Raw genomic sequence first — 27,669 nt, 5'->3', positions numbered from 1 at the left:
CTTAGTCACTCAATAAATGGAATTGGAAGGCATGAGTGGCAAGAACATTGGTGTTGGAGCATCTGAGAATAAGACCAAGGAGGAAGAACAAGATCATGAAGGCTGGAAAGGTCACGGTTTGATTTGAAAGCAAGGGTAAAACATTTAAACCCAGCCTGCCAGAGTACAATGGAGGTTGGAAAAGACAGGAGTGATGAAAATATGGAAGTTATTGTGGGGAAGGACCTTCATACAGGGTTGAGATAAGAAGGCTAGCTAGCAGGGTATTGGGTCGGTCAAGATTGAGATGAAAACAACTAGTGTCATGATGTAGAAGGACTGGGAAGATCAAGGAATATATGCTTCAGACAAAGAGAATTGCAAATGGTTACAGTTGAAAGAATGAAGTTATGTAATCAAAGTCCAGTCTTTTCAATAAAAGCAAATTACTGCGGATCCGCAATCTGAATCCAAAAGAGAAAATGCTGGAAATTCTCAGCAGGTCTGGCAGTATCTGTAAGGAGAGAAAAGAGCTGATGCCTTGAGTCTGCTTTGACAAAGGGTCATCTGGACTCGAAACATAAGCTCTTTTCCCGCCTTACAGATGCTGCCAGACCTGCTGCGATTTTTCAGCATTTTCTCTCATTCGGCCCAGTCTTTTCAACTTTCTGTACAACCCTCAAATCTAGTCCCATTCTAAAAGACCAATTTATGCTAGTCAAAGCACTACAAGCATCCATACCTCTAAAAACAAAATAATTTCATTATATAAGGAAAGAAAATCTGTCAAAAAATTCACATGACAATAGTCTGCACCAAGTTTTAAACTTGCTATCACCACTTTTGTTTCAGTCACCATTACGAGTACCACAAAATGCCGAAAATAGCTGACCAAATTTATATTGATAACCTGAAGCTAATCTTGAGATTGAAAATCACGGGAACATTACCATATTTCCTGATATGAACGAGTATCAAGTAAGGAACCTGGCTTGGAGTACATTCATAAAAATTGGGGGTTATATTATTAACCTCACTCAGTAGCCTACTTCAAAAACATTCATTATCATGTCCTCCCTTTATAGAAGAGGGCCCTTGATACCGACGAGAGGGAAAGGACTAGGGAGGAGAGCCAAACCTGGCATTTTGACTCCTGCGGTCTTTCTGGTTGCCATTTTATAATTGTGGGGAGGGGTGGGAGTGTGTGCATGTGTATGTGTAGCATGCATCTCAAATAATGATCATGTTCTTTACAATCCTCGATTGAAGCTGCAAGTGAGGAATAGGAGGGAGCCTCATAGGACGCAGTGTCACATACTTGCTCAGCACTTAGCACCAGTGCAGATTCATCACCTCGATGAGAGTGTGTAGATGGTCAGACAGTCAATGTTGGATGTACAGTGTGAGATATATGCAGATGTGGCAGAGCTTCCAGGGAGATCATTTTTGTCAATGTGCACTTTGGAGGAATCCATCTAGGCCATGAATGTATGATCATGCATTCTTCAAAATGGGTGGCTTCCTCCATTAAGAGATTGGTGGCCATCACTGAAGGCCAAATTCAGCAGCAAACTGATGTGATACTGGATATGCATTCTGACCTGCATTCCATTGCCTTGTATTGAGCTCCTGTATCCATAGCCAAGGTGAGGGGGGATAAGGTGCTTTAAGTTGCATCCAGGTCCTGGTTTCTCTGGGGAAAGCAGGGAGGGTCAAGTGAAAGATGAGAAGCTACTATTATATTGGTGTTGGGGCACTTCTTGGAATGCTCCTGATGGGGATAGTCTCTCCTCTGCCTATCTGCCATTCACATCAATGCCCCAAGAGTGTCAGGGCAACAAATAAAAACTTCTGCCATTGTGGAGAAGACCACCATGCCAAGGCTCTCAAGGGCTCAGTTAACCAGGGTTAGTCTGTCACAGTCATCTCAGACACAGGGGCATTAGGGCCAATAGCATTTCTCCAGCATGACTGGCAGTGAGGAGGCTGAATCACATGGTAAAGGAATTTACGAAAACACCTTAATCACACTTAGGTTCACAAAGGCGATTATACATAATCACCTTTGTTTGGATGTCTTTTCTCGCCTATCTTTTTTGTTTGGAAAAAATATTGCTTCTATTATGTGTTAAATGATTGTTGTGTGTACTTACTGCCCTGGTTTGTGAGTGGTGTCCTGATTTGGATTTGCACAGAGCAATGACTTCAATCAGGTCACTGAGATTGGCCTATTGGAATATAAACTCCTTGATAAAGGAGTCAATTGATGGGCCAATTAGAGAGTCTTTTACGTGCATTTAACCAGGAGTGTCAGTTCCTCTGGGACTCCTGAAGATTGACTGCTGACTGATAGCAACTAATGTACTGCTGGAATTGTAAATACAGGGATTTTGGTGAAGGGACTTCTGCCTCCGAAGACTTATTACATATTAGTATGTGGGAGAAACCGAGAAGATGAGTACAATAAAGATGTTTTCATGTCACAAATTGCACATTACTAGTTAAATCTTCACAATATAAGTGATACTTGAATCCCTCTTCCACCCAAAGCTGATTGCACACCAATTTCCACAGCTGCATGGCATGGTTACCCCTCCTCCTACTCAGGTTCTTGCTAAGAACATAAGAAATAGGAGCAGGAGTAGGCCATGTAGCCCCTCAAGCCTGCCCCACCATTCAATAAGATCATGGCTGATCTGAAGTGGCTCAGTTCCACGTTCCCGCTTTCTCCCCATAACTCTTAATCCCCTTGCTCAGATGCATGAAATTGCATCTGAGTTTAGGTGGTTAGGTTTCCAGAGGAGAAATCAAGTCTATTCAATTTAATGCTATGCGCTTCCCCCCTTGCCCTGATTCAACTCCTGGAGGGGGGTGGGAAGAGTACAATTCTGGACATGGACTTCAAGTTATATGAAAGGATTAAAGAGGGTCAATAAAGATGAAAGAACCTTTTAGTAGATCTTGGCATTCCAGCAGAAGGCAAAAAGAAATACAATAATAATGGGTAAGTGAACCCAGGGATGCCTAAGAAACAGTGATTGGTTCCTTCAGGTGTGACTTGATCATCATTTTACTGTACACTGGCTAAAGTTAAGAAGCAGGGCCTTTGAAATTATACACAAAAGAATTGAGGAAAAGGATAATGATAACTGTTATACTGGTCACACCGAGTTTTAATTCAATGTTGAATGTGTTAGGTATAGTGCTTGTATTTCAACTGTATGTGGGACAGGTTGGTTAAGGAATATAAAAGCTACTTGTTTTGCATCTGGTGTAAACAAAATAAGATCACAAGAGGGTTGTAAATTCGTGTGAAAAGTAGCTGGAGTAAGAATGTTCTAAGTGCTGATGTAGTCTCCAGAGAAACTATTGAGTAAGCTTCTGTGAGAAAGCTAAAATTGAAACTTAACATGGAGTGTGACAAAGCAATTACTTCTGAAAAATCAACTGATCTGCAGTTTACCCAGCACAACATTTTATCTGTTAAAATCTGATATTTAGGCTATCACATGATGTAAGCATGGGAGCAGTTTTTGCAAGCTCTGGTGCTATTCATCTATTAATCCTTTTATTTTATCCTGATGCACAATCCATAATTATTTTATGCTGATGTTTATAATCTGCGCTATATTGTTGGAAGATACTAGCTAAATCTTAGTGACAGGGAGCAGAGTTAAGTCAAAATCCTCATTTGATTGAGGCAATCGGAGCTGGCTGGACGGGGCCCAATTCGCAATGGTGGTTGTGCTGGTGAGCAAGCCTACGCTCACATTGAGATGATGCACTGGAGGAGAGAATCCTGTCAATTGAGAGCAGTTTTCTTGGTGGGGACTCACCTTCAGTCCTTGGAATTCCTGTGCATGTTATGTTGAATAGCCTAGTTGATGCAGGGAGGAGGCAATGAACTCCCAGCCAAATTTGAGAACTGGCTGGCATGCTTTCACAATCTCGGTTTGAAGGATGTGCATTTTGAGTTCAATGGAGCACATTGTATCTGGTCTTTGAGGTCTTGGGTCGGTTGAAGAGTCGACGACTGGTTTTACGTTGCCTTGTAGGGCTTGAGGCAGCCAGTCGGGCGGTGGGGTTGGGGGGGTCTTCACCACCCACCAGGGTCTAGGTTTCTTTTTACCAGGTTTTTGTGATGACCTGGCAGAGGTGCACAGAATTTGGTGAAACTGAATGGATTCTGGAAGTTGCTTTGGCCTTTTCAAGCTCCATAGATGGTTATATTATCCTGCATGACATTTGAGCACAGAGGCATTTGTTGCCTTTTCTGCAAAAATCAGGTTGTCCATTTTTTTTCTCTTATGGTAATTGTCTACCAGCATGTTTGGATGGTAGAACAAGGGGGTCTTACTTTAATGTGCTCTACCATTTGCATTCAATCTTGGTTTTCGTGTGGTGCTGAGGAAGTAGAGTGGGTAAGGGGATCTATCCACTCTGATTTTGGCCCTGTGTCAAATTCTAATATCTGGGTTTCTATATTTACAAGATGAGGGACAGCATGGTGGCACCATGGTTAGCACTGCTGCCTCAGCACCAGGGACCCAGGTTCTATTCCCAGCTTCAGTCATTGTGCAGACTCTGCACATTCTCTCCATGTCTGCATGGGTTTCGTTGGTGTGCTCTGGTTTCTTTTTACAATCTGAAAGATGAGCAAGTTAGATGCATTGAACATAAGAAATAGGAGCAGGAGTAGGCCATCCAGCCCTTCAAGCCTGCCCCGCCATTCAATAAGATCATGGCTGATCTGTCGTGTCTCAGTTCCACATTCCCGCCCTCTCCCCATAACCCTTAGTCCCCTCGCTTATCAAAAACCCATCAACCCGTGTCTTAAAAATATTTAGCGAGGCAGCCTCCACCACCTCAACGGGCAGAGAATTCCAGAGATTCGCCACCCTTTGAGTGAAGAAGTTCCTCCTCAACTCCGTTCTAAACCGCCCCCCCTTTATCTTGAGGCTGTGCCCCCTAGTCCTACTGTCCTTTCTGAGCGGGAAGAGCCTCTCCACCTCTATCCTATCCATCCCATTCATCATCTTGTACGTCTCAATGAGATCTCCCCTCATTCTTCTAAACTCTAACGAGTACAAGCCTAGTTTATTCAGCCTCTCAACCCCCTCAACTCCAGTATCAGCCTAGTAAACCTCCTCTGCACTCCCTCCAAGGCCAAAATATCCTTGCATAAGTACGGCGACCAAAACTGCACACAGTACCCCAGATGCGGCCTCACCAATGCCCTATACAGCCGCAGCAAGACCTCCCTACTTTTATATTCAATCCCCCTCGCTATGAAGGCCAGCATCCCATTCGCCTTCCTGACCACCTGCTGCACCTGCAGGCTGGGTTTTTGCGACTCATGCACAAGGACCCCGAGGTCCCTCTGCACCGTTGCATGCTGCAGTTTTTCGCCTCATAAGTAATAGTCCTTCCTACCATTATTCCTACCAAAGTGGACCACCTCGCACTTGCCAACATTAAATTCCATTTGCCATTTCCTGGCCCGTTCGCCCAGCCTATCTAGATCCTTCTGCAGACTCTCCACACCCTCCGCGCAATTTGCTGTTCCACCAATCTTGGTGTCATCAGCAAATTTCGACACCATACACTTGGTTCCCTCCTCCAGATCATCTATATAAATGGTAAATAGCTGAGGCCCCAGCACTGACCCCTGGGGCACTCCACTAGTCACCAACCGCCAATCCGAATAGCACCCATTAACCCCCACTCTGTCTCCTATTTGACAACCAATCCTCTATCCACGCTAACACCCTACCCCCAACTCCATGTCCCCTGACCTTCTGCAATAACCTCGTGAGGTACCTTGTCAAACACCTTCTGAAAATCAAGAAAGACCACATCCACTGGCTCTCCTCTATCCACCGCCCTAGACACATCCTCATAGAACTCCAATAAATTTGTCAGACACGACTTCCCCTTAACGAAACCGTGCTGCGTCTGCTCTATCAAGCAGCTCCCTTCAAGATGCCTCGCTATTTCCTCCTTGATGACAGATTCTAACATTTTACCTACAACAGAATGCTAATTCCTCCCTCAGTGTACCCAAACAGGTGCTGGAATATGATGACGAGGGGATTTTCACAGTAACTTCATTGCAGTGTTAACGTTAACCTATTTGTGACACTAAATAACCTTTAAACTTGATATTTCCTTTCCTCGGGATTGTTCGTAGGTCTCCTCCTTTCTATTTGGGAGCATGCTGAGTTAGTTGTATGATATGGGGGTTGTGTAATTTTTACCTTTTTTATGTGCTTTAATCCTTGCATTTACATCACAGGAGTATATTTTTTGGTAGTCTTACAGCAGGATGGTGGGTAGGTGGTTTGATATTGTCTTATATTTCCTCTGTTGGTGAGGAAAGCCCCCCATTAGAACTATTGATTTTGCATTTTCCTTTTATACCTCTGTTATTTTGGAATAAAGAGTCCTTGCTCATCCCCTATGAAGGCACAGATAGATCATGTATTCTCAAAGTCTTTTTTTATGTAATTGGCACCTCTGGTGTTGGAGTAGGGGGAGGCAGAAGTATCACTGGACTAGTAATCCAGAAAGCTAGGATAATCAAGTTCGATGGTGGAATTTAAAACTCTAAAAATATCTGGAATTAAAAGTCCAAAATTGACTGTAAAACCATTGTGGGAGCAGTCCACCCAATTCACTAATGTCCTTTAGAGAAAGAAAGCTGCTGTCCTTACCTGGTCAGGCCTATATATGACTCCAGATGCACAGCAATGTGGTTGACTCTTAAATGCCCTCTGAAATGGCCTAGCAAGCCACTCAGTTGTATTCAACCACCTTAAGGAAAACAAAGGAATAAAATTGGACGGACCACTTGTTGACAACCTGGGTACCGGAAATGACAATGGGAAATCCAACAATGCAAAGTCCTCCTTACTAACATCTGGGAGCTTGTGCCAAAATTGGAAGAATTGTCTCAGATTAGTCAAACAACATCATATCCTACTTTACAATGTCCCAGATGTCACCACTCAGGTGTCACCACTCATGCCAGTCTTACTGGCAGAACACAGAGGTAGCAACACAGTGATTTATAGTCAAGAGGGAATTGACCTTGGAGTCCTCAACATGAGGTCTCATGGCACCAGGTCAAACATGGATAAGAAAACCACCTGCCAACTGCACCCCCCACCCCCGCTTCAGCTGATGAAGCAGTATACCTCCATGTTGAGCACCATTTGGAGGAATCAATGAGTGGCAAGGACACAGAATGTAGTCTGGATGGGGGCTTCATTGTCTATCACCAAGAGTGACTTGGTGTTTCCACCACACACTGAGCTAGTTGGATTCTAAAGGACATAACTGTTAGACTGGACCTGTGACAAGTGGTGATGGAACGACAAGAGGGAAAAACAGACTTGATCTCACCCTCACCAAACTGTCTGCCACAGATGTATCTGTCCATGAGATTATTAGGAGGAGTGACTACCCCATACAGTCCTTGTGCAGATGAAACTCCATCTTCACATTGAGGTTGCTTTCCATCATGTTGTGTGGCACTGCCACTATCCCAAATGGGAAAGACTTTGAATGGATCTTCCGACTCAAGTCCGGACATCCATAAAGCGCTATGGGCCATCGGCAGCAGAACTGTACTCGACCACAATCTGCAACCTCATGGCCTGACATGCCTCCCATTCTACCATGATCTCCAAACTAGTGGTTCAATCCTGGCTCAAAGAGGAGTGCAAGAAGGCATGCCAGGAGCCGTATGTAAAAACCAGCTATCAACCTGGTGAAACTACTACTTGCATGCCATACAGCATAACAGCAGTAGACAGAGCTAACTGATTCCATAACCAATGGATCAGACCTCAGTTCTGCAGTCCTGCTGCAACCAGCTATGAATGGTGGTGGGGAATTAAAAAACTCACTGGAGAAGGCTCCAGAAATATCCCCATCCTTAATGATGGAGGAGCCAACATATATCTGTGCAAAAGATAAAGCTGAAGCATTTGCAACAATCTTTACATGCCAAATGGATGATCCCTCTCGGTCTGCTCCAGTGGTCCTCAGTACCATAAATGTCAGTCTTCAGCAATTTGATTCACTCCACACAATATCAATAAATGGCTGAGGCAATGGATACTGCAAAGATTATGGGCCTTGACTACATTCTAGCAAAAGTACTGAAGACATGTGCTCCAGAACCTCCACATCCCTAGCCAGGCTGTTCCAGAATAGCTACAACACTGGCAACTACAGGGATTGTTGCTGCAGGCTCGATTGGCTGAATAGCCTCCTTCTGCATTGCAGGGATTCTGTCTATGAATGTTGAAAATTGCCTAGGTACATCTTGTACGCACAAAACAGGACAAATCCAACCTAACTGATTACCACCCCATCAGTCTACTCTTGATCATCAGTAAAATGATAGAAGGGGTCATCAACAGTGCTATCAAATGGCACTGACTCAGCAATAACCTGCTCAGTTTGGGTTCCACCAAGGCCATTTAGCTCACTCAACCTCATCACAGCCTTGGCTCAAACATAGACAAAAGAGATGAATGCCAGAGGTGAGGTGAGAGTGACTGCCCTTGGCAAAGGCAGAATTTGACCGAGTAAGGCATCGAAGAGTCTGAAGTCGGGGGTAAACTCTGCTGTTAAGTCATACCTGGCACAAAGAAAGATGGCTGTAGTGGTTGGAAGTCAGTCATCTCAGCTTCAGGGCATCAGGCAGGGGTTCAGAAGATGCTGCCTAAGGAACCTTGGTGAGTTCCTGCAGCGCAGGGTAGTGTGTGTTCTAGGCCCAATCATCTTCAGGTGCTTCATCAATGACCCCCTTTCTGTAGTGTGGTCATAAACGCTGATGTTTGCAGAAGTACTACACAATGTTCAGCACCATTCACAACTCCTGAGATACTGAAGTAGTTCATGTCCAAATGCAGCAAGACCTGGACAATATAACGGGTATTATTATGAGAAGTGGCAAGTAACATTTCTGCTGCACAAGTGCCAGGCAATGACCATCTCCAACAAGAGAAGATCTAACTATTGCCCACTGAGTATAAAAATTGGCAGGTTATGCTGCAGCTGGACAGAACCTCAGTTAGGCCTCATTTGGAATATTATGTACAATTCTGGTTGCCACCCTACCAGAAGGATGTGCATGTTTTGGAGAGGGTACAGAAGAGGTTTACTTGGTCTGGAGCATATTAGATATGAGGAGAGGTTGGATAACCTCACTTTGTTCTCACTGGAACGACTGAGGTTGAGGGGCAACCTGATAGAAATTTACAAGATAGATTGGCAGGGACAAAGTAGATAGATGCTCTTTCCTAGGTAGAAAAGTCAAGTACTAGGGAACATAGGTTTAAAATGTATGGGGAAAAGTTGAGGAGATGCGTGAGGCAAGTTTTTTTTTTAAAGAGGGTGGTAAATATGTGGAACGCACTGCCCAAGGAGGTGATGGGAACAGGTAGGATAGCAGCATTTAAGAGTAAATGAATAAATAAATAGGATGAGAATGGAAGGACATGGACTCCATAAGTGCATACGGTTTTAGTTTAGTCAGGTATCATGATCAGTGCAGGCTTGGAGGACCACAGGATCTGTTCCTGTGCTTTGTTTTTTATTACTTTCGGTGAATCTTCCACTAACACCTGGGGTCACCATTGACCAGAAACTGAACTGGACAAGTCACATAAATACTGTGGCTACCAGAGCAGATCAAAAGCTTGGAATCCTGCAGCAAGTAACTCACCTCCTGACTACCCATCCCTCCCAAAAGACTTTTCGCAAGGCACACGTCAGGAGTGTCATGGGATACACTCAACTTGTTTGGATGAGTGCAGCTCAACACCATTCCAAAAAAAAAGCAGCCTGTTTGATTGTTTGTAGAAGGGGTAGCATTCAATCCCATCACTGAGGAACAGTGTTAGCCATGTGTTCCATCTACAAGGTGCACTGCAGGAACCCACCAAGTTTCCTTAGGCAGCACCTTTTGAACCCATGACTACTACAAGAGCAGCAGATACCTGGGCCTTCCAGATTGTCCTCTTGAGGATTGTTCAATTGACAATTATACCCTCGGGGTGGGGAGGGGTGGTTCTGAGGTTCTGCTGCTTTGTTTCTTTTTGTTAAAGTGTACACTGTTAGATCATGTTTGGTGCCTATTGGCCAATTCTGGTGTTCCTCCCTCTGGATTTTCCTGTCTTTAAATGTATAGGTGAGGTGCTGATTTGATATATTTAGTTCTAGAGGTTTTCCGTTATCTGGTCCAGAGAAGGAGAATTGTATCTCCCCCTGATAAACCCTGTTAATGGGTATCTTGACAATTTTTTCTTCAGTGGGTAGGGCTTCCTTGATGGCAAATGGTTTAAGTTTTCCAGTGATGGTTGGGCCTATCAGTGCCTTTGATATCGCTGGCGAGTAGTGAGGTCAGTAGTGCTGTGTAAGAATCCTTGGCTCACTGGCTCCTGTATACAAAAGTGTACACTGTCATGTCACATCTTGTACTGATGACTGAATCCTGATGTTGCTCTCTTGGGTATTCTCTCATTGCTTGGAGATCTTAGAATGCTGAGTTAGGTCCAATTGGTTCTATTTTATCCCACAAGGGATCTCATTGTGTAGCTCTGTCTTTGTTACCCTTTGAAGGAAAGTGAGCACCATGGTGCCATGTGTTCATGCCTTTATCCTGAGGTTCCCACTGTTCCCACTCTAGTAGCCTTACGAAAGGAGACATCAACTATAACAATTACAATGATTGATAATCTGAACCATTTTTATGACTATTTGCTGGACTTTTCTATATGTTTAAGTGGAATAATGATCTATCTGTACTGTTTTGGGGATTTGTGTCCTGTGGTACAATGTAAAACCTCTAATAAAAACATTAAAACAAACTGATTTCTCAGATAATTCATTGTATTAATGTCATAAGAAAAAGAATGTTTTTTTCTCTCAAAGTTACATAAATAATTTACTCACCATACTTGTCAAAGCTTAAAAATCCTTCTAAATGATGTAGATGTAAATATTGAAGAGTATACAAAGCTAAGGAGCTCATAACTATGAAATCTGTAAAACTACCAAAAAATGATCTCATTATTAGCTGTCCATTGGTATGTGACTAACAAGATAATTGCCATGGCTGTAAAATGTATCAGACAAAAAATAATGTTTTCATCTGGCACTTTGTAGATGTTTTTGTGACAATGCATCATAGTGACATTTAGGCAAGAACAAAAGGGTGATTATCAACAAAGTCATAGAGAAATGGAGAAGGACCATACTTGGAACACAAGCGAAATTTTGTGCTGATAGTGGCAGGGAAGTGAGGGAGTGGTCATAAGTTCAGTAATGTGTGAAAATATGGTCATCAAGGTCATAATGCCAATGTGAAAAGTCCTTTTAGAAATGGATTTGATCAATGTATGATTTCTCTCTCAAAATACTGTATAAATTTTAGGTGATCAACCAGACTCAAGTTAAGAGCATATGTTCTTATGTTCTTATGTTAAAATGGTTTTTAGCAGTATTTGTTGAAACCAATGCTGCTAAAAACATATTTCTCATTAGAGAAGATTATAATAATGTTTTCAGCTTTGAATAACCCCACTGTAACAGATGACTCAGCAAAGTGAAGATATAATTTGAGCCCATTTTGAGGCTTTTAATAGAAATCTTACAAGGTAACAGTTCTGCTACATATGGTTCTTGCCCAGTAAAAGCAAGCTATTTTCAATTATCCTGTTTGTTTGCCTGCCTTGGTTTGGTTTCTAATACAATGGCCAATAAAAATATTCTACAAACGTAACTTTAGTTTTTAATATCAGTTGACAAATGATTCTATAGTACAAACTTCAATATTATAAACAAAGAGTAAACCTTTAGGTGAGGAGAAATTTCTTCTCCCGGGGATGGTGAATGTCTGGAATTCACTTGCACAGAATGTAGTTGAGGTCAAAATGTTGTCTGAGAATTCTTGTACAAGAATAAATTAGATATAGTTCTAGGGGAGAAAGGGATCAAAGGATATGGTGGTGGCTCGGGGGGGGGGGGGGGGGGGGAGGAGACGCAATCAGGATATTAAATTTGATGATCAGCCATCATCAAATTGAATGGCAGAGCAGGCTCAAATGACTGAATGGCCCATTGCTACGTCTAGTTTCTATTATATTGCAAAATACAAACTGCCCCATTTTTTAAAAATGCATTTTTATAACATTAAAACTTATGACATGGTAACAGAAGAATTGGTGAAGCGGAAGGAATAGAATTTTCTTCCTACTATCAAAGCAGTTAGAGCCATAGAATCCTAAAAGATTATTATTTGACCCATTGTGCCTGTGCTGGATTGTTGATAGTGTCCAAATAACACCATTTCCCTGCTCTTTCCAAAAGCACTGTAAGTTTGCCCCCCTTAAGTATTTATTCCTTTTCTTTGGAATACTGCTGTTGAATCTGTTTCAACCACATTTTCCAACAGTGCATTGTGGAGCATAACACATGAATAACTTTATTACTTTGGTACTGTATTCACAAGGCCAAAGGTCATCTCCTTCAACACCTTCCTCAACATTTCATGTCACTGTTACAAAGAATTTGTAACGTCATCTGCTGGACATGTGCAACGTTTTGAAAAGAATGTTTTGTGTGAAGCAAAGAACACTGGCCTTCAGCAGCTACTTAGTTACGGCCACAAGTCAAATTATGAAGACATTAGGCTGGAGTTTACTTACCTTCGCTGGGCATGTTTTCAGTGGTAGCACATAAATAGGATGGGTGACTACTCCACCAACTTCCCACCCAACCCGAGCTCATCCCCATAATATTAGGGGAGCACTGCAATTTGGCAGTCCGTCTGCCACATTTAATTAAATAATCAGGGATCAATTGAATTTGTTAACAAACCAATTGACCCTGGTAATATGTTCCCCATGCCATAATAGGGTTGGCGTGGACAGAAGTAGGCAGACTTCTCAAAGCTGAACCTTATTTTAAAATTTTTTAACCATGGATTAGTAATCCAGTCTTCCAAATTTATTTGGGTTATCCAAAGCACAGATGAATTACAGAACTGGGGACTTTGGACAGAAAGATTCTTTATATACATGATTGATTGTTCCAGGTCTGGATATAAAAACAGAAGTTGACCAAGTTAACACAATGTTTTACTTGGCAGGTCTAGTAGTGGATGACATTGTTGATAGATAAGGAAACAAGGATCAACTGTTAAATTTGTAGTACTAAAATATTTTAACTGAAGAAATATAAAAATGTGTCCAGCAGCCAGGAGAATCTGTCAACTCATTCACTAATGGTCTATACAGCATGCTGAAGGCTGTGAATATGAGGGATAAAACAGTTGTTAGAGTTAGCAGACGATGCACTCTCATGCATGCTGAAAGCAAAGGAAGATCTAACCGTTGAGAAAGCTATCCAGTTTTTCAGCAACTAACTCGGTGAGGAATCCAGATCAATTTTAAGAGGAGAAAGTAAACCTTAGTACAAAAAAGACCCCACAGCACACAATCAGGAACATTCCAGGCCAGGAAAACAGTACCCTAACCAACCAGCAGAGCAACCATGCCAATGCTGTGGAGCAAACAGCTCCCACAGGCAGGATCAATGGCCTTTAATTTCAGTTTATAGCTTTCAATGTAACTGAATTGGATGTTTTGGCAAACTGCAAGGCCAGAATATCCAAGGGTGACTAATAAGGTTGAGACTGCACCCTGCCTTGCTTTTCTGGTGAGGTCAAAGCTATAGGAATTTTATTTTGGAACAGTAACATATTAGTCAATGACCATCTGACAAACTTCAAATTGGACACAGGAGTCAGTGGTATGATTGTATTAGGCAAAGAATCATGGCTGAGAGACCGCTGGCTTTGAACAGCAGACACACTACTCTTCAGGCTTGAGGAAATCAGATTTCCAGTGATGGGAATGATTCTGGAACCACTATGGTATGGCGGAAAAGGAATTTGAGGTAATGCACGTTATTCAGGAGCTCAAACGAGAAACAGTATCTGGACTGGGACTTAACTCTGAACAATCTTTTCTTTGCGGAGTAGGTTATCCATTTTCATTGGTCAGACCAGCCAACCGCTCAAATGGTTAGCATAATCATCTAGTGAAAGATAGACAAGAGGCCAACCAACAACCAAAAGAGCCTCAACCACAGAACACAACAATTATTGATCAACAACATGACCATTGAGCTGCAACTCCAAGCCAGCATGACATTGCTCCAGATACTGGAACCAAGCTGCCATCCATTAACAGTATGCCACACAGCCAAATGCAACCACATCCTTGTCAAAAGGAAGACCATCTTCTGTCACAGAGGGCATTATGATGACACTCACGACAAAAGAAGAGAAGGAAAAAGCATCATCATGATAAGCACAACATTTGTCCATCCTGCAAGAAGTAGAATGGAACAACAACCACCTAACACCATAACTGTCAATCAAAGAGCATGATGATACCAAGGAATGGAAAAAGAGGACAACTTCCAAATCAACCAAATTTAGTGACAGCCTTCCATTCTTTTTGAGAATTGAATGAGATATGGAAGTATTGTAAGACCTCCAGACTGCCTGAACATATAAACTCAGACATTAAAGGGGTGATGGAGTCGTCACCACAATGTAAATATATATAGAAGCATTGAAAATAGGAACAGGAGTCAGCCATTTAGCCCTTTGAACTTGCTCCACCATTCACCATCATGGCTGATCATCCAACTCAATGCTTAATCTCACCTCCCTCCCCGTCCCCCCAAATCTTTTGATCCCCTTGACTCCAAGAGCTATATCTAACTCCTTCCTGGAAACACAGGCTGGGATTGCCCCAAAAAGATTCTAAGTGCTGAATTCACGTAAAAACTGGAGTAACTCCTGCTGTTCATTTTAGCAAGATTTACAAAATGAATCTCCCACATCTGGGCACTGCAAAGTGCTCTGGCATGAATCACAATAAAAATTGGGGGTGGGGCCTATTCCCACAAGAGGCTGGCAGCATAGCACTGAGTGAGCCCCTGTGCACGTGCCAATCTGTCAGTGCTGACATTGGCACATGCACAATAGCCCTGCACTATTGGCCTCCTAATCAATGGCCAGCCCCACAACCCCATGTTGCTGCCCCTTTGACCCCCCCCACCCCTTCCCCCTCCTGATTGCTGGCCTTCCTGACAACGCCAGACCAGCCCCTCCCAGAAGGCCAGTTTGCCCAATTTCTGCACCCTCACCCCATGGCAACCCTGACCTCTCCCTTCCCACCCCCTTGCAGTCTTGGCACCTCCCCCTGCCCACCCTGATGGCCAGCCCCAATTGGTTCCCACTGTCTTTAAATCCCCAGTGTGGAGTGGCAGCTGTACCCCATACACTCACTGATCTCACCCCTTGGCACAGCCCCATAACTGGTAGGCAGTGCCACTGTGCTTTCTAGGCACGGCCTGGCTGGCAATGCCCAGAGGTCATCCCCTTAACCCTGACCTTCTGGTGTGTCCTCTCACTCCAGCGAGGCCGGGCTGCCAGCTCCCTGTTAGTAGGGAGCTGTTGTAAACCCTGCTGGAGTGAACCACTTATTGGGGGGTGGGGGGGGGGCGCCGGGTGGTGGGAACGAGAGAGAGAGAGGGAGAGAGAGAGAAAGAGAGAGAGAGAGAGAGAGAGAGAGAGAGAGAGAGAGAGAGAGAGAGACTGGGGGGCCTGAGACTTCAGTGAAGGTGATCTTCCCCCACAGCAGGACGGGCAAGCCATGCAAAATTCTGCATACATCAGCAGGAGCAGAAAATCTTGAAAGGGGCCAATGGCAAGCTGCCTCCGCCATCAGAAAACATGCCATGGGAGAGCAGAAAAACCCCACTCAAAGTGTGAAAGGCCACAACGCAGGGTATGAATCAGGTCCAGTGCGCTACCAGCTTGTCCAACATCTAGTAGGGCTCAGTCAGGAGTCTGCTTGCTGGATGCATGTAGCTCTAACACCTCTAACATCTATACTAGGTCTTTGGGCTAGTATAGATCAAGGCAGCCATGTTTGTATCTGCTTTTAAAACAACAGCAGAAGCTGTCCAGGCTCAGGAACACCATAAAAGATATCATTGAACCAGATACAAGACAGACAATGCAGCCAAGATAAAATAATAATATCTTGAAAGAGGAAAAGGAATCTCCCCAAAAAGTATTCCACCTACAAAGTTCACTTGAGAATCAACCTCCTGACAATTCAATTACAAGAAACCTCATGGCCTACTAAAATTCCTCTGCTTTTATCCAACCTCCAATTCCAATTACTATTTGGTCTACACTCTCATCAGCAAGTGATAGAATCTTTCGCTAACAGGGCTATCAGGAAGCACTTACACATCTATAATTTGCTCAACTTGCTTCCACCAGAACCACACAATTCTAGAGCTTACAGATTGGGTCCAAAAATGGATCAATTCTAGAGGTGAAGTGATTGTACTTGTCTCTGATATCAAGGCAGCAAAAGACCAATTCTGGCATCAAAGAACACTAGTTAAATTAAAGTCACTGGTAATCAAGAGAGAAAGTCTCCACTGTCTGGAGTGCAGCACAAAAGCAAGATGGTTGCATTATTAGAAGTCAGTATCACAACTCCAGGGTATTTCTTCATGTGTTTCACAGGGTAATCTATTCCAGGGCAAGCTGTTTGCAGCTAATCAATGACCTTCCCTCCATTCAGTTCAAAAGTGGAAACGTTTGTTAGAAATTGCAAATGCCCATTTGTAACGGCATCCAACAAAACCTAGACAACATTCAGCTTGGGCTGCAGTTAACTCAAGTGCTAGACAATGACCATTTCAATAAGAAACAGTCTAAACATCTCTCCTTGACAACACCATCACTGAATCCCCTAGCATCAACACCCTGGATTTTACTGTTGACCACAAATGCAAGTTGGTCAGAGGTTGAAAATTTAGTGTCAAGTAACTTACCACCTTGTCCAACATCTACTAGGGCACAATCAGGAGTCTACTTGCTGGATGCATGTAGCTCTAAAACCACAAGCTCAACGTAATCCAGGACAAAACAGTCCGCATCCACCACCTTAAAAACTCTGCCTCCTCCACAGGTTTAAAGTGGCAGCAGCATATACATTTGCAAAGATGCACTACTGCCATCCTTTCAAAAACTTTCCAAATTTGCAGTTTCTTGCCACATAGAACGTCAATTCCAACAGGAACACTGCTGCCTGACTTTGAAAATTTTGCTGTTCCTTCATTATCACTGGATCAAAATCCTTAAACTCCCATCCTAACAGCAATATGGATGCATCTACATGGACTGCAGCTGTTCAAAACTCAACACCTTCTCAAAGGCAATTAAGGATGGGCAACAAATGTTGGCCTTTTTAATGATGCCACCCTCAAACAAAAAGAAAATCCTCAAAATTTGCCTTATGTTAGTTTTAACTGCCACTTTATTCCTGCAATTTCACCTGGAAATTTCTGTTATTTTGAAAATCAAAAAAACTCACCTGTTCTAGATGAATACTTTTACTTTATACATTGAATCTTATTCTGAAAGCACCACTTACCAGCGCTGCGGAAGTACGAACTTGGAAGAAAGAGGCGTCCAAGTGTCCCTTGAACTCCTGCTGCTCCAGGAACGCCTATCAAACCAAAACAGAATTAATTGTAAATGGTTCCTAATCTTCAAATATAATTCATTTTCAAATGCATGAATCTTCTGTTCAGTATTCATTCAAAAAAATTATCCTGATGCTTCACTGAATTTTAGGAATAATTTAGTGCCAGGTTTCTTTGTAATGTATGCTGCAATATCTAACAATAAATTAGTAAATGTAAAAAAAATTGATGCATTCGATTGTGCACACATTTAGACAGGCTGCATAAAGACCTAAAATGACCTTGAACCATAAGAGAAAAATAAAGTGCAATGCTGATTTTCAGTACAAATATGGTGGAAATTTGCTTGCAAACAACGTCAGCAGGTTTTAATGTAACATAGTTCTTTAATTTTTGTGACAATTAGCTAAACCTTTGCTGGAATTCTGTTTTTCATTATTTGACATGTGACATCTCACAAAGACCTAAGAATGCTAGGTTCCTACATTTATGCCAGTTCCAAATAGGTAGTAAATGTATATACAGGTTTAGAGACAGAAAGACCCAACATTTGATTTGTTCCTTTTTGCAAAATCTTGCACTGTATTCTCTGTCCTTGAAAAAAAGTCTCATAGCACGAGAATAAGTAATGACAAAAAAGTGCTTTCATGATTGCAACTTTTAAACAATGACCTAGATTTTCTCAGCAGTGGCAATAATGGCCAGATTGCCACTTCACTCAAATTCTCTTTACTTGACATTCCTGCACATGTCTTTCGGTATCTTCCAAATTCGGCATTCACAGAAATGCATAGCATTTCTCTTGGAGCTCTTAAAATGGACTAGAGTCAGCCTTTTAGCTGTCATTTGGTAACTTTAAAGATCCAATTTTAATGCTTGTGATGGGTGAGTAAATGGGTACGATGGATACATGGGGGAGGTATCAGCTGTGTAGTTACCTAGGTGTTAAGAGGTTTTAATCTCGTTAAAAGGACACAAAGCCAATTTAAATCTTAATGTCTTCATTTAAATCCTATTAGCAGGCCAGCTAGAAGTTTCCAGCCTCCCAGAAGTTTCCAGGTGAGAGATCTCAACAAGAATGACTCATGGTCCCCATCCAATGGAGACCAGACATGATGGCTATGCTGGTGGAATTGGAGGTCATTGAAGCCCCCAGGTGGTTGGGGACATGGTTGGGCAGTGCCCACTTGGCACCTTGGCATGACCCAGTGGGCACCATTACTGTGGTAAGGACAGTGCCATGGAGATGAAGCCAGAGTAGGGTTGGGATTATGACAGGGGAGAGCTTTACAGGGGGGAGCAAAGGGGGTGATCAGCTGGAGGGGGAGGATCAGCAAAGAGGAGTGTGCTGTGCAGGGAGCCATGATGGGGGATTCACTGAGAGGGTCCCAATGTCAGTGACCCATGTTGCCATGGGGGTTACACTGTCACTAATGAAGGCCCCCACAGGATATGAGCCAGTTAATACAAGTACTGTGAAGTGACTTACTCGTGCCTGCTCCCCTTTGTTGAGGGATTGTTGAGGGTGGTGAGGGATTGGAATGCCCTGCCTGCTGCAGTTGTAAATGCGCCTAGTTTGGGGGCGTTTAAGAGATCCGTGGATAGGTTTATGGACGAAAAGGGATTGGTTTAGGTTAGTGGGTCATTGTTTTGTAACTGGTTGGCGCAACATCGTGGGCCGAAGGGCCTGTTCTGCGCTGTAATGTTCTATGTTCTATGTGGTACCTTAAAAGCTAAATTTTTCACATTATGCTAGGGAATACCTCTTTCCTTCTCTGATTCCATTATCTGTCCCATTTATGTGTCCAGTTAACTGTTTCATTCAAAAACATTATGGTTACTGAGTTCAATAAACTTCTTTTGATGCTGCAAAGGTTCCTTGCGATTATGGAGATTCTAATCATCATCATCATCATCTTCCATTTGGACTGTTCACCTGCATCTGTTGGCTTTTCCCTAGTACTCCAACTACCCACTTCTAAATAGGATGACAGCAGTCCCAGGAGGTTAGATGTTTGCCATTTTGCTTTTATTATCAAGCCATATCACTCCCTTTCAAAAACCTGCTCAGTCCTTTGACTGCAGCCGCTTGCTTCAATATGGGAGTTATGCCTTCATTCCACCTTTCCACTATTTGTTCTCCCTCCACTGTTTCTGAAGTCCTGCTAGAATAATTTAAGTTAGTTGTCCACAGTATTTCTGATGGAAACAGCCCCCAGTTGTAACTCCATCACAGTTAAGCCATTGTTTTTGGGACCAAAGAGTTACTGGTCTAGTTCCCACAAATTTGATTGAGGGAATCAGAGTTAAATATAACCAAAATGTGTTCTTAGCATAAAAGTTGTTGAACGAATTGTATCTAACACTGCAGTGTATCTGCAGTCTTCGAATAATACACCTGATGAAAATGTCACTGATTAGTTTCAAGTGTTTCGTCCCAGGAAATTGCCTGCAGAAAAGGAAAATCATGACGGGTGTAAAACATGTTGTTGACCTAATCGTGGTCTGCTTCCTGCCCAGCAGGCACAATTAAAATAACAGACTAAGGAATAAGTCACACAACTTCCATTCACCTTATAGCACACCCAGTGAGAAAATTACCCTTACTAGTGCATTTGTAAAATAATGAACTGTTAGCATACAGAAAAGAATCCTCCCTATGTCAAAACAGAAATATTCCAAAAAGCAGAACAAAAGCATAGCATAAAGATACAACCGAGAACTTCCTAAATGGCGAAAAGCTAAAAATGAAGATCCATAGAAACTTGGCGAAGTCAAGGACATACATTATTAAATCATCATGAACAATTACACAAAACACTCGAAGGGTAATTGAATTCTGGCCTTTAGTGGACTAGAAATCAAGCTATGGTGGAGGGTGCTGATGTTTTGGTGCAGCTATCCAAATCCCTGGTTATTCCACAACCAAAGTACTGAGCAGTTCTGTGCACCATAATTTTGGAAGGCTGCATTGAAGTGCAGCATAGATCTACTACAATAATTCTTGGACTCCAAGAGCTAATTGACAGGAGTGATTACACATTATGGAATTGGAATCCCTGTATTTTTATTTTATTCTTCCATGGGAAATGGTTTTTGATGCTAGTCCAGCATTTATCATCCACGTCTAATCAATTACCTTTGAGATGATGATGATGGGCCACCTTAAACTGCTACAGTCCACCTTAGAGTCATAGGTTTCTGATGCAGGTATGCCCATGTCAGGAAGGGATGGCAATATAGCTCCAAGTCAAGACGGTATGTGGTATCTTGAAGTTGGAGGTGAACTGTTGCCTTTGTCCTAGGTGATTGGTTTGAAAGATGCTGTTGAAGGAGCCTTGGAAGTTGCTGCAGTGCATTTTGTAGAATCAACTGCTGCTCTAGTGCTTCAATGGTGGAGGCAATTAATGTTTAAGGAGGTGCATTGGGTGCCACTCAATCAGATTATTTTATCCTGGATGGTGTCATGCTTCTTGAATGTTGTTGGAGCTGCAGTCATCCAGAAAGTGAAATATTTCTGGCTTGGCCATTGACAGCCCGTGCAGATACAATGGGCTGAATTACCTCCTTCTGTACTGTAACAGTTCTGTGGCTTGTGTCTTGTAGATAGTAGACAAGTTTTGTGGAGTTAGGAAGTAAATTACTGTCTGCAGAATTTCAACCTCTGACCTGCTCTTCAAGCCACGGTATTTATATGGCTGTTCCATTTCAGTTTTCAGTCAACGGTAATACCCAGTTGATGGTGGGGGATTCAATGCTGATGAATGTCAAAGGAGATGGTTAGATTCTTTGTCAAAGATGACCATTGTCTGGCATGAATGTTATTTGTCACTCATCAGCCCAAGGCTGAATGTTGTCCAGATCAGTATTTGAGTCATCGCAAATGATGCTGAATATTTTGTAATCAGCAAAATCCCTACTTCTGACTTTATGGAAGGAATGTCATTGAAGCAGCTGAAGATTACTGGGCCTAGCTCATTTACCTGGTGAGTGCCTTCAATGATGTTCCGGATTGCAACGATTAACTTCCAACTACAACTGCCTTAATTTGTGCTTGGAATGACTCCAACTAGAAGAGAATCTTCTGATTCCTGTTGATTGCAGTTGTGCTAGGGCTCCTTGATGCTACACTTAGTCAAATTTGCCTTGATGTCATAATGGTCATTTTCACCATCCCCCCACCCCCTTGGTGTTTGGCTCTTTTGTCTATTGTGCTTAGTGGCTCTAACAGAAGTTAAACTGAGCGTTAGTTATTGAACAGATTATTGATGCGCAAGTGCTGCTTGATAGCACTGTTAAGATCTTGCACAGAACAGGTACGTAATGACAAACATTTCTGCTGGTTAAGGAGCCAGGAACAAAGGAGAACCTTCCAAAAATTAGCCATTCCTTTTAGTAGTAGTATTAAGAAACATTTCTACATGCAAAAGATATTAAGTGTTTGGAATTCTCTTCAAAAAGGCAGTTGATGGAAGATCAACTGTTAAACCTGAGGTTGATGGATATTTGTTCACAAAAGGTATTAAGGGATAAGGGAAAGATGTATGATGAAAGATGTCATAATCTCATTGAATGGGGGAAACCATGGGCTAACTGGTCTACTCCTATTCCTATGTTCCTGATGGATGAACCAGAATTCTCCCAAGTGTTGAATTTGTGGGAAAACTGCAGTAATTTACATTGTTTTTTTTCCCCAGGGAAGTTCACATTAGAATCTCCCACACTGCAGTGCAGAGGCCACCAGCATGAATATTATGAAATTTCAGGGAGCGAGGCCTATTCCTGCCTAGGAGGCTGAAACCAGTGGGCCTTTGCACATGTGCAGTGGCCCCAAGCTGTCAGCCTCCTGATAGCTGGCCAGTTCAGGGATGCCCACAAGGCTGCCCCCCAAATCCTCCCACGGCCCACGCGACCATTCCTGGCCCATCCCTGACCCACCTGAGTGGCCTTGATTTCCAGCCTCTCCCCCTCCCAGCAGTCCCAACCACCATCCAGCCCCCAGGCAATGCTGACCCCAAAGCACATCCAAACCTTGAACTCCCCCACTGCTGTGATGATCCCCCTGTTGTGCAGATCCCCTGGGAGATAGAACCCCCTTGCTCCACCCCAGCCCCGATTGCTGACCTCCCTCCTGCCCCACCCAATCCTCATGCAGAGTGGCAGTGGGGCACTGCAGCCCACAGATTGCCCTCTAGGCCCCACCCCCATGCTTGCCACACCTCTTCACCATCTTCAATCAACTCCCACCTACACTCTCCCTACTTGTGTCATTGCAGGACAAACTTGACAAGCATGAATGGGTAGAGCCAGCTGAAGACATACCCGAGCTCAAAACCTTCACACCTTTTGAGGAGCAAGCTTTGAACTGACTGGGGAGGAGTAAGACTGTGCTGGTGAAGTGGGGCAGCAGAAAACATGAAAATCCTCATGACTCACTATCATTCCCCAAGTACCAAGCGAATTACCAATATTCCCTCCTTATACTCTAATGCACTAATGTCATCACCCTTCTCTTGCAGGCTGACCAGCTGAACTGGTCAGGTCATTCTCATGCTTCCTAGACCCATGGACTCAAGCAGCTCAGAGGCTTCTCCAACCCCATCATGGAAGAAGCATTGCAGCTGTCACCCACACCCAGCACCACCACCACAGATACTCATCTTGGTGGGTGACTAAGCTGGTGAGTCACTTACTGGTGAGCACCTCACAGCTGAAGATGCACAGCAGGAGGAGGCAAGGATGTCCAAGGGAACCAGAACTTGGAGGGATGATGGAGGCCCCTCTGCTGGGCCCCTGGATTTAGTCATTCTACAGCTGTTGGAGCTGCAAAGGCAGAGTCGTGAATATCAGGAAACAATGACAGCATCCCTCCTCAGACTGCAAGGCCAACTGTAGGAGTCCCATTGCCTTCTGTCTGAGGCCAACACTGCAAGGGTAGTGACTGCAGTAGAGACTTTGGTGCATGCAGGACATGCACTCCATGACAGGGGATGGCCGCATCATTACTCAGCTTATGATCTCCATGTCTGGGGCATGAGTTTCAACTGCATACTGCAGGCAGGTGGGAATCCATAAGAGTCAGTGCCAGAGGACGGCGGGGCTTCTGGATCTCATCAGCTGCCCTTCTATCCCGTGAAGGAGCATGGGGGTCCAAACGGAAAAGGCTCAGCAAGAGTACAGACCTGGACCTTAGGCATCTCCAAACAATCTGACACCGCCCCCCCTCCCCCACCCACCACCACGAGAGACATGCTCAGTCCCAGACACCAAGGAAGGCAGCAGTCAAACATCTGTGCTGCCCAAAAGCAAGCCTGGGCCCTGTGGGTCCCAGCCCCCAGGGGATGTCAGTCAAGGTATTCCCATAGGTCTTGGGATACTTGCAGATGGCCTAGGTGGTATTAGCTGAGTTTCTGGATTAATAATCTAGCGATAATACCACGTAGGCCATCTGCAAGTATTCTAATTCCACCATTTGTTATGGTGGGATTCAAACCCAGGTCCCCAATACATTAGCTGAGTTTCTGGATTAATAATCTAGCGATAATGTTTTGGGGACCTGGGTTTGAATCCCACCATAACAAATGGTGGAATTAGAATTCAATGAAAAGTATCTGAACTAAAAATCTACTGATGATCAAGAAACCATTGATCGTCAGACATATCTATCTGGTTCACTATTATCCTTTAGGGAATTAATCATCTTTACATGGACTGGCCTGTGTGTGACTCCAGAGCCATAGCAACATAGATGATTCAATTGCCCTCTAAATGGCCTAACAAGCCAATCACTAAGTCTCAAAGAAATCAAACCAGATGGACTACCAGGCATTGTCTTTTCTGATGCTTAGATCAATGACAAAACAAGCAGCCCTGTCGTCCCGGCAAAGTCCTCCTTACTAACATCTGAGGACTAATGGCAAAATTGGGAGAGCTGTCTCACAGACTAATCAAGCAACAGTCTGAGATAGTCATTCATTACAGGTAACATCCCATATGCCACCATTATCATTCCTAGATATGTCCTATCCCAGTGGTAGGGCAGACCAGCTGACGTGATGGCACTGTGGTATGTATTCAGGAAGGAGTTGCCCTGGAAGTCCTTAACATTGACTCCAGGCCCCATGAAGTCTCATGGCTTCAGGATAAACATGGGCAAGGAAACCTCTTACTCATTACCATGTACCATCCTCCTTTGGCTGAATCAGTACTCCATGTTGAACACTTGGAGCAAACACTGAGGGGAGCAAGGGTGCAAAATGTACTGTGGGTGGGGGATTTTAATGTTCACACCAAGAGTGGCTCAGCAGCAGCACTTCTGATTGACCTGGTTGGGTCTTAAAGGATATTACTGTTAGACTGGGTTTGCGGCAGCTGGTGAGGGAACCAAGAGGAGGGAAAAATCCTTACCAATCTGCTGGCTGCAGATACATCTTTCCATGGCAGTACCAGTAAGAATGATTAGGCCAATTGCCTGCTCAACTAGCATGGACGTTGTACCATGAGCTTCTTTGTAACAAGTCACAGCTGATGTTTGTGGCCTTAGCACTGGTATCATCAGCTACCTCCCGAGTGCGTACTCTTGTCCCTGAGGAGCCATCACTCTAGCTGCTTCTCTCCTTCTAAGACGCTTGGTATCTGACAGCATCCCAAAAGGCAGCTTCATGGACACTCCCTGAAAATCATACTCACCTGCATGAAGCACATCGTGTGATTGCGGATGAGTTGCACATTGAAGGAGAAGTATCCCTTGCAGTTCTTAAATGGCATTGTGCCATGGAGCATGCAGGGCCACGTGGATGCAGTCAATCAAACCTTGCACCTGGGGCAAGCCTGCTCAGTGAGTGAAGTCCATGGCATCTTGGTTTGCTTGGTACTAGTCCAAGTTAACATACAGGTGAGACCTCACAAAGGGCATCTGGAACTTCCCAGACACATTTGTGGGTGGCTGACTGGGATACCACACAGGTCACCAGTGCTGCCCTGGAACAAACCACTCGTGTAGAAATTCAGAGCAGCTTTGACCACAGGCAGCGGGTGTCCTCACACCATATGTGGTGCCAGCTTTTGCAGAATCTGGCAGAGGTGGTCCACCATCCTCTGGCATAGATGCAGCCTCCTCCGGCACTGAATCTATGACATTTGCAGGTATGAGGACCAACATTAAATACACTCGGCTGTTATCTACAAGGTGCACACATTGTGGTGCTGCACCTAGAACAGCGACAGGTGCAGCCTCTGCTCCTCCGCAGGGCGCTGGTCCTGGCCGGGTGCCAAGGCAAATCGGAATTTCTGCTGCTGCTCTTTGGTGATAATGGGATAGCCAACTTGACAGGCTCCATGACCCTCCAGCCCATGCCCAAGCACTCACCTCAAATCCCCCTCGCAGGTTCATGCTTATGTAGAGCTGTTGTAAATGGCATGGGGTGAAGTCATGCCGGGCCCACTGAATACCGATTGAAGGGGGTAAAAGTCCTGGAGAGAATGTTATTTAATGACATGATAATGTATTAAAATGAGCTGCTTTGGTTCCCTCAGTATGTTTCATAAGATCCGAACTTGAAAACTCATTGCTGTGGATCGCGTTTTCTGAGTCTCTCTAGATTTTGAGTCTGTGCTGCTATTCCTGTGGATGGAGAGTACCGCTCAAAATCGCCCCCTTAGTCATTTTGAGAGAAAATTCCACCCTCTACTTTTATGATAAAGTCAGTGATGCACAAGAATCTCTGGTACTCAATTTTCATTCATTTAAAAATAAGATACAAAACGTTGACTCATTTTTCTCTAGTCTCTCCCATTTCTAAGCTCATCTTTTCCATGGGACTTCTTTCCAGAGTGTTCTTATAAGCCGTTCTCCTATGGAATGATTTTATTTTATTGGCATCTTCAGGGCTCTGATCACAAGCTCACCATTAACCAATTTTCAAGTTAGACCCTTACCAATTACCTAGCGCGGAAGATTTGTTTTCAACTCTTGCAGGAGGCAAAACATTTTCAAAAAACTGTACATGAGCCAGGCATTTCAACAACTCTTGCCAGAAGAAGATTTGAAGTGGTATGTGACCATCAGCAGACAGAAAATGTTATCCAAGTCCAATCGTATGACTTCTGGCATAAGTTTCAGTAAAATGATTTTTCAAAGGATGATGGACAACCTGTTGCAAGACATTCCTCAGGTTGCAGCCTACTTGAATGACATCTGAATTCAGGGGAAACTGAGGAAGAGCATCTCAAGTTTTCAAAGGTTTTCAAAGACTGGAGTGCATCTGAAGAGCAGCAAGTACATTTTCCAGGCACTAAGTGTCATGTATCTAAGTACAGAATCATTGCAGAAGGCTCATTTCCTGCCTTGCCCTTCCCGATCACTCCATTCTCCATCAGATCTACAACCTTTCAATATGTGTGCATTCTTCAAATTCTGGTCTTGAGTGCACCCAATATTAATCATGCCATCATTGGCAGTCATATCTTCAGCTATGAAGACCCAACGAAATTGAAATCTCCCCCTAAACCTCTTTCCTCCTTTAATCTTGTCCTTAAAACCTATCATATTTGACCCCGTTTTTGGCCATCTACCTTGAATCTTTTCATGTGGCTTAATGTCAAATTGTGTTTTATAAAACTCTTGTAAAGCACCTTGGGATGCTTTTCTGCATTAGATGGTATTATGCAAATACCAACTATTGCTCTGTTACCCACCAGAGAGAAAAATCAGGGTAGTGGCCCAGGGATTTCAAATGCATAAGACCTGATCACAACAGTTAAAATTATCCACTACTTTGATTTTTATGGTTTTGAACCTTTCCAGAGAGCCTCATCAAAAAACTTGAACTTACATATTGTTTTTCACAACCTAGGGATGTTCCAGATCATCCACCTGGGGTCTTGAAATTACAAAGTGCCCCACAGCATTTTAAGTAGATGATATTTCATCAGATCTGAATAGAACCGTTCTGATGAAAGGCCACCGACCTAAAAGCTTGGCTCAAACATCCAGTGAAATCTGGACTTAAGTCTATGTCACGTGTCAGGGCCTGGAAAGTCCTGTTGCACACATGCGCTGTAATTGTCTGGGAGGTTTAAACTTCCAAT

General features: G+C 43.5%; 1 protein-coding gene across 22 annotated transcripts in view; it reads right to left on the bottom strand.

Moving 5' to 3' along the window:
• elna (elastin a) overlaps positions 1–27,669 on the bottom strand; it is a 324,471-nt gene that overhangs the window by 288,583 nt on the left and 8,219 nt on the right. For all 22 annotated transcript variants that reach the window (XM_080210607.1, XM_080210612.1, XM_080210601.1 and 19 more), the window contains exon 2: positions 17,529–17,603. In XM_080210607.1, the coding sequence (XP_080066733.1) occupies positions 17,529–17,603 (75 nt within the window). The remainder of the gene's footprint in view (positions 1–17,528; positions 17,604–27,669) is intronic.

The sequence above is a fragment of the Carcharhinus amblyrhynchos genome, chromosome 23, assembly GCF_965287045.1.
Source record: "Carcharhinus amblyrhynchos chromosome 23, sCarAmb.v2.hapA, whole genome shotgun sequence".
Taxonomy (NCBI): Eukaryota; Metazoa; Chordata; class Chondrichthyes; order Carcharhiniformes; family Carcharhinidae; genus Carcharhinus; species Carcharhinus amblyrhynchos.
The sequence above is the reverse complement of the archived record's forward strand: the minus strand, read 5'-3'. Positions and strand labels throughout refer to the sequence as shown.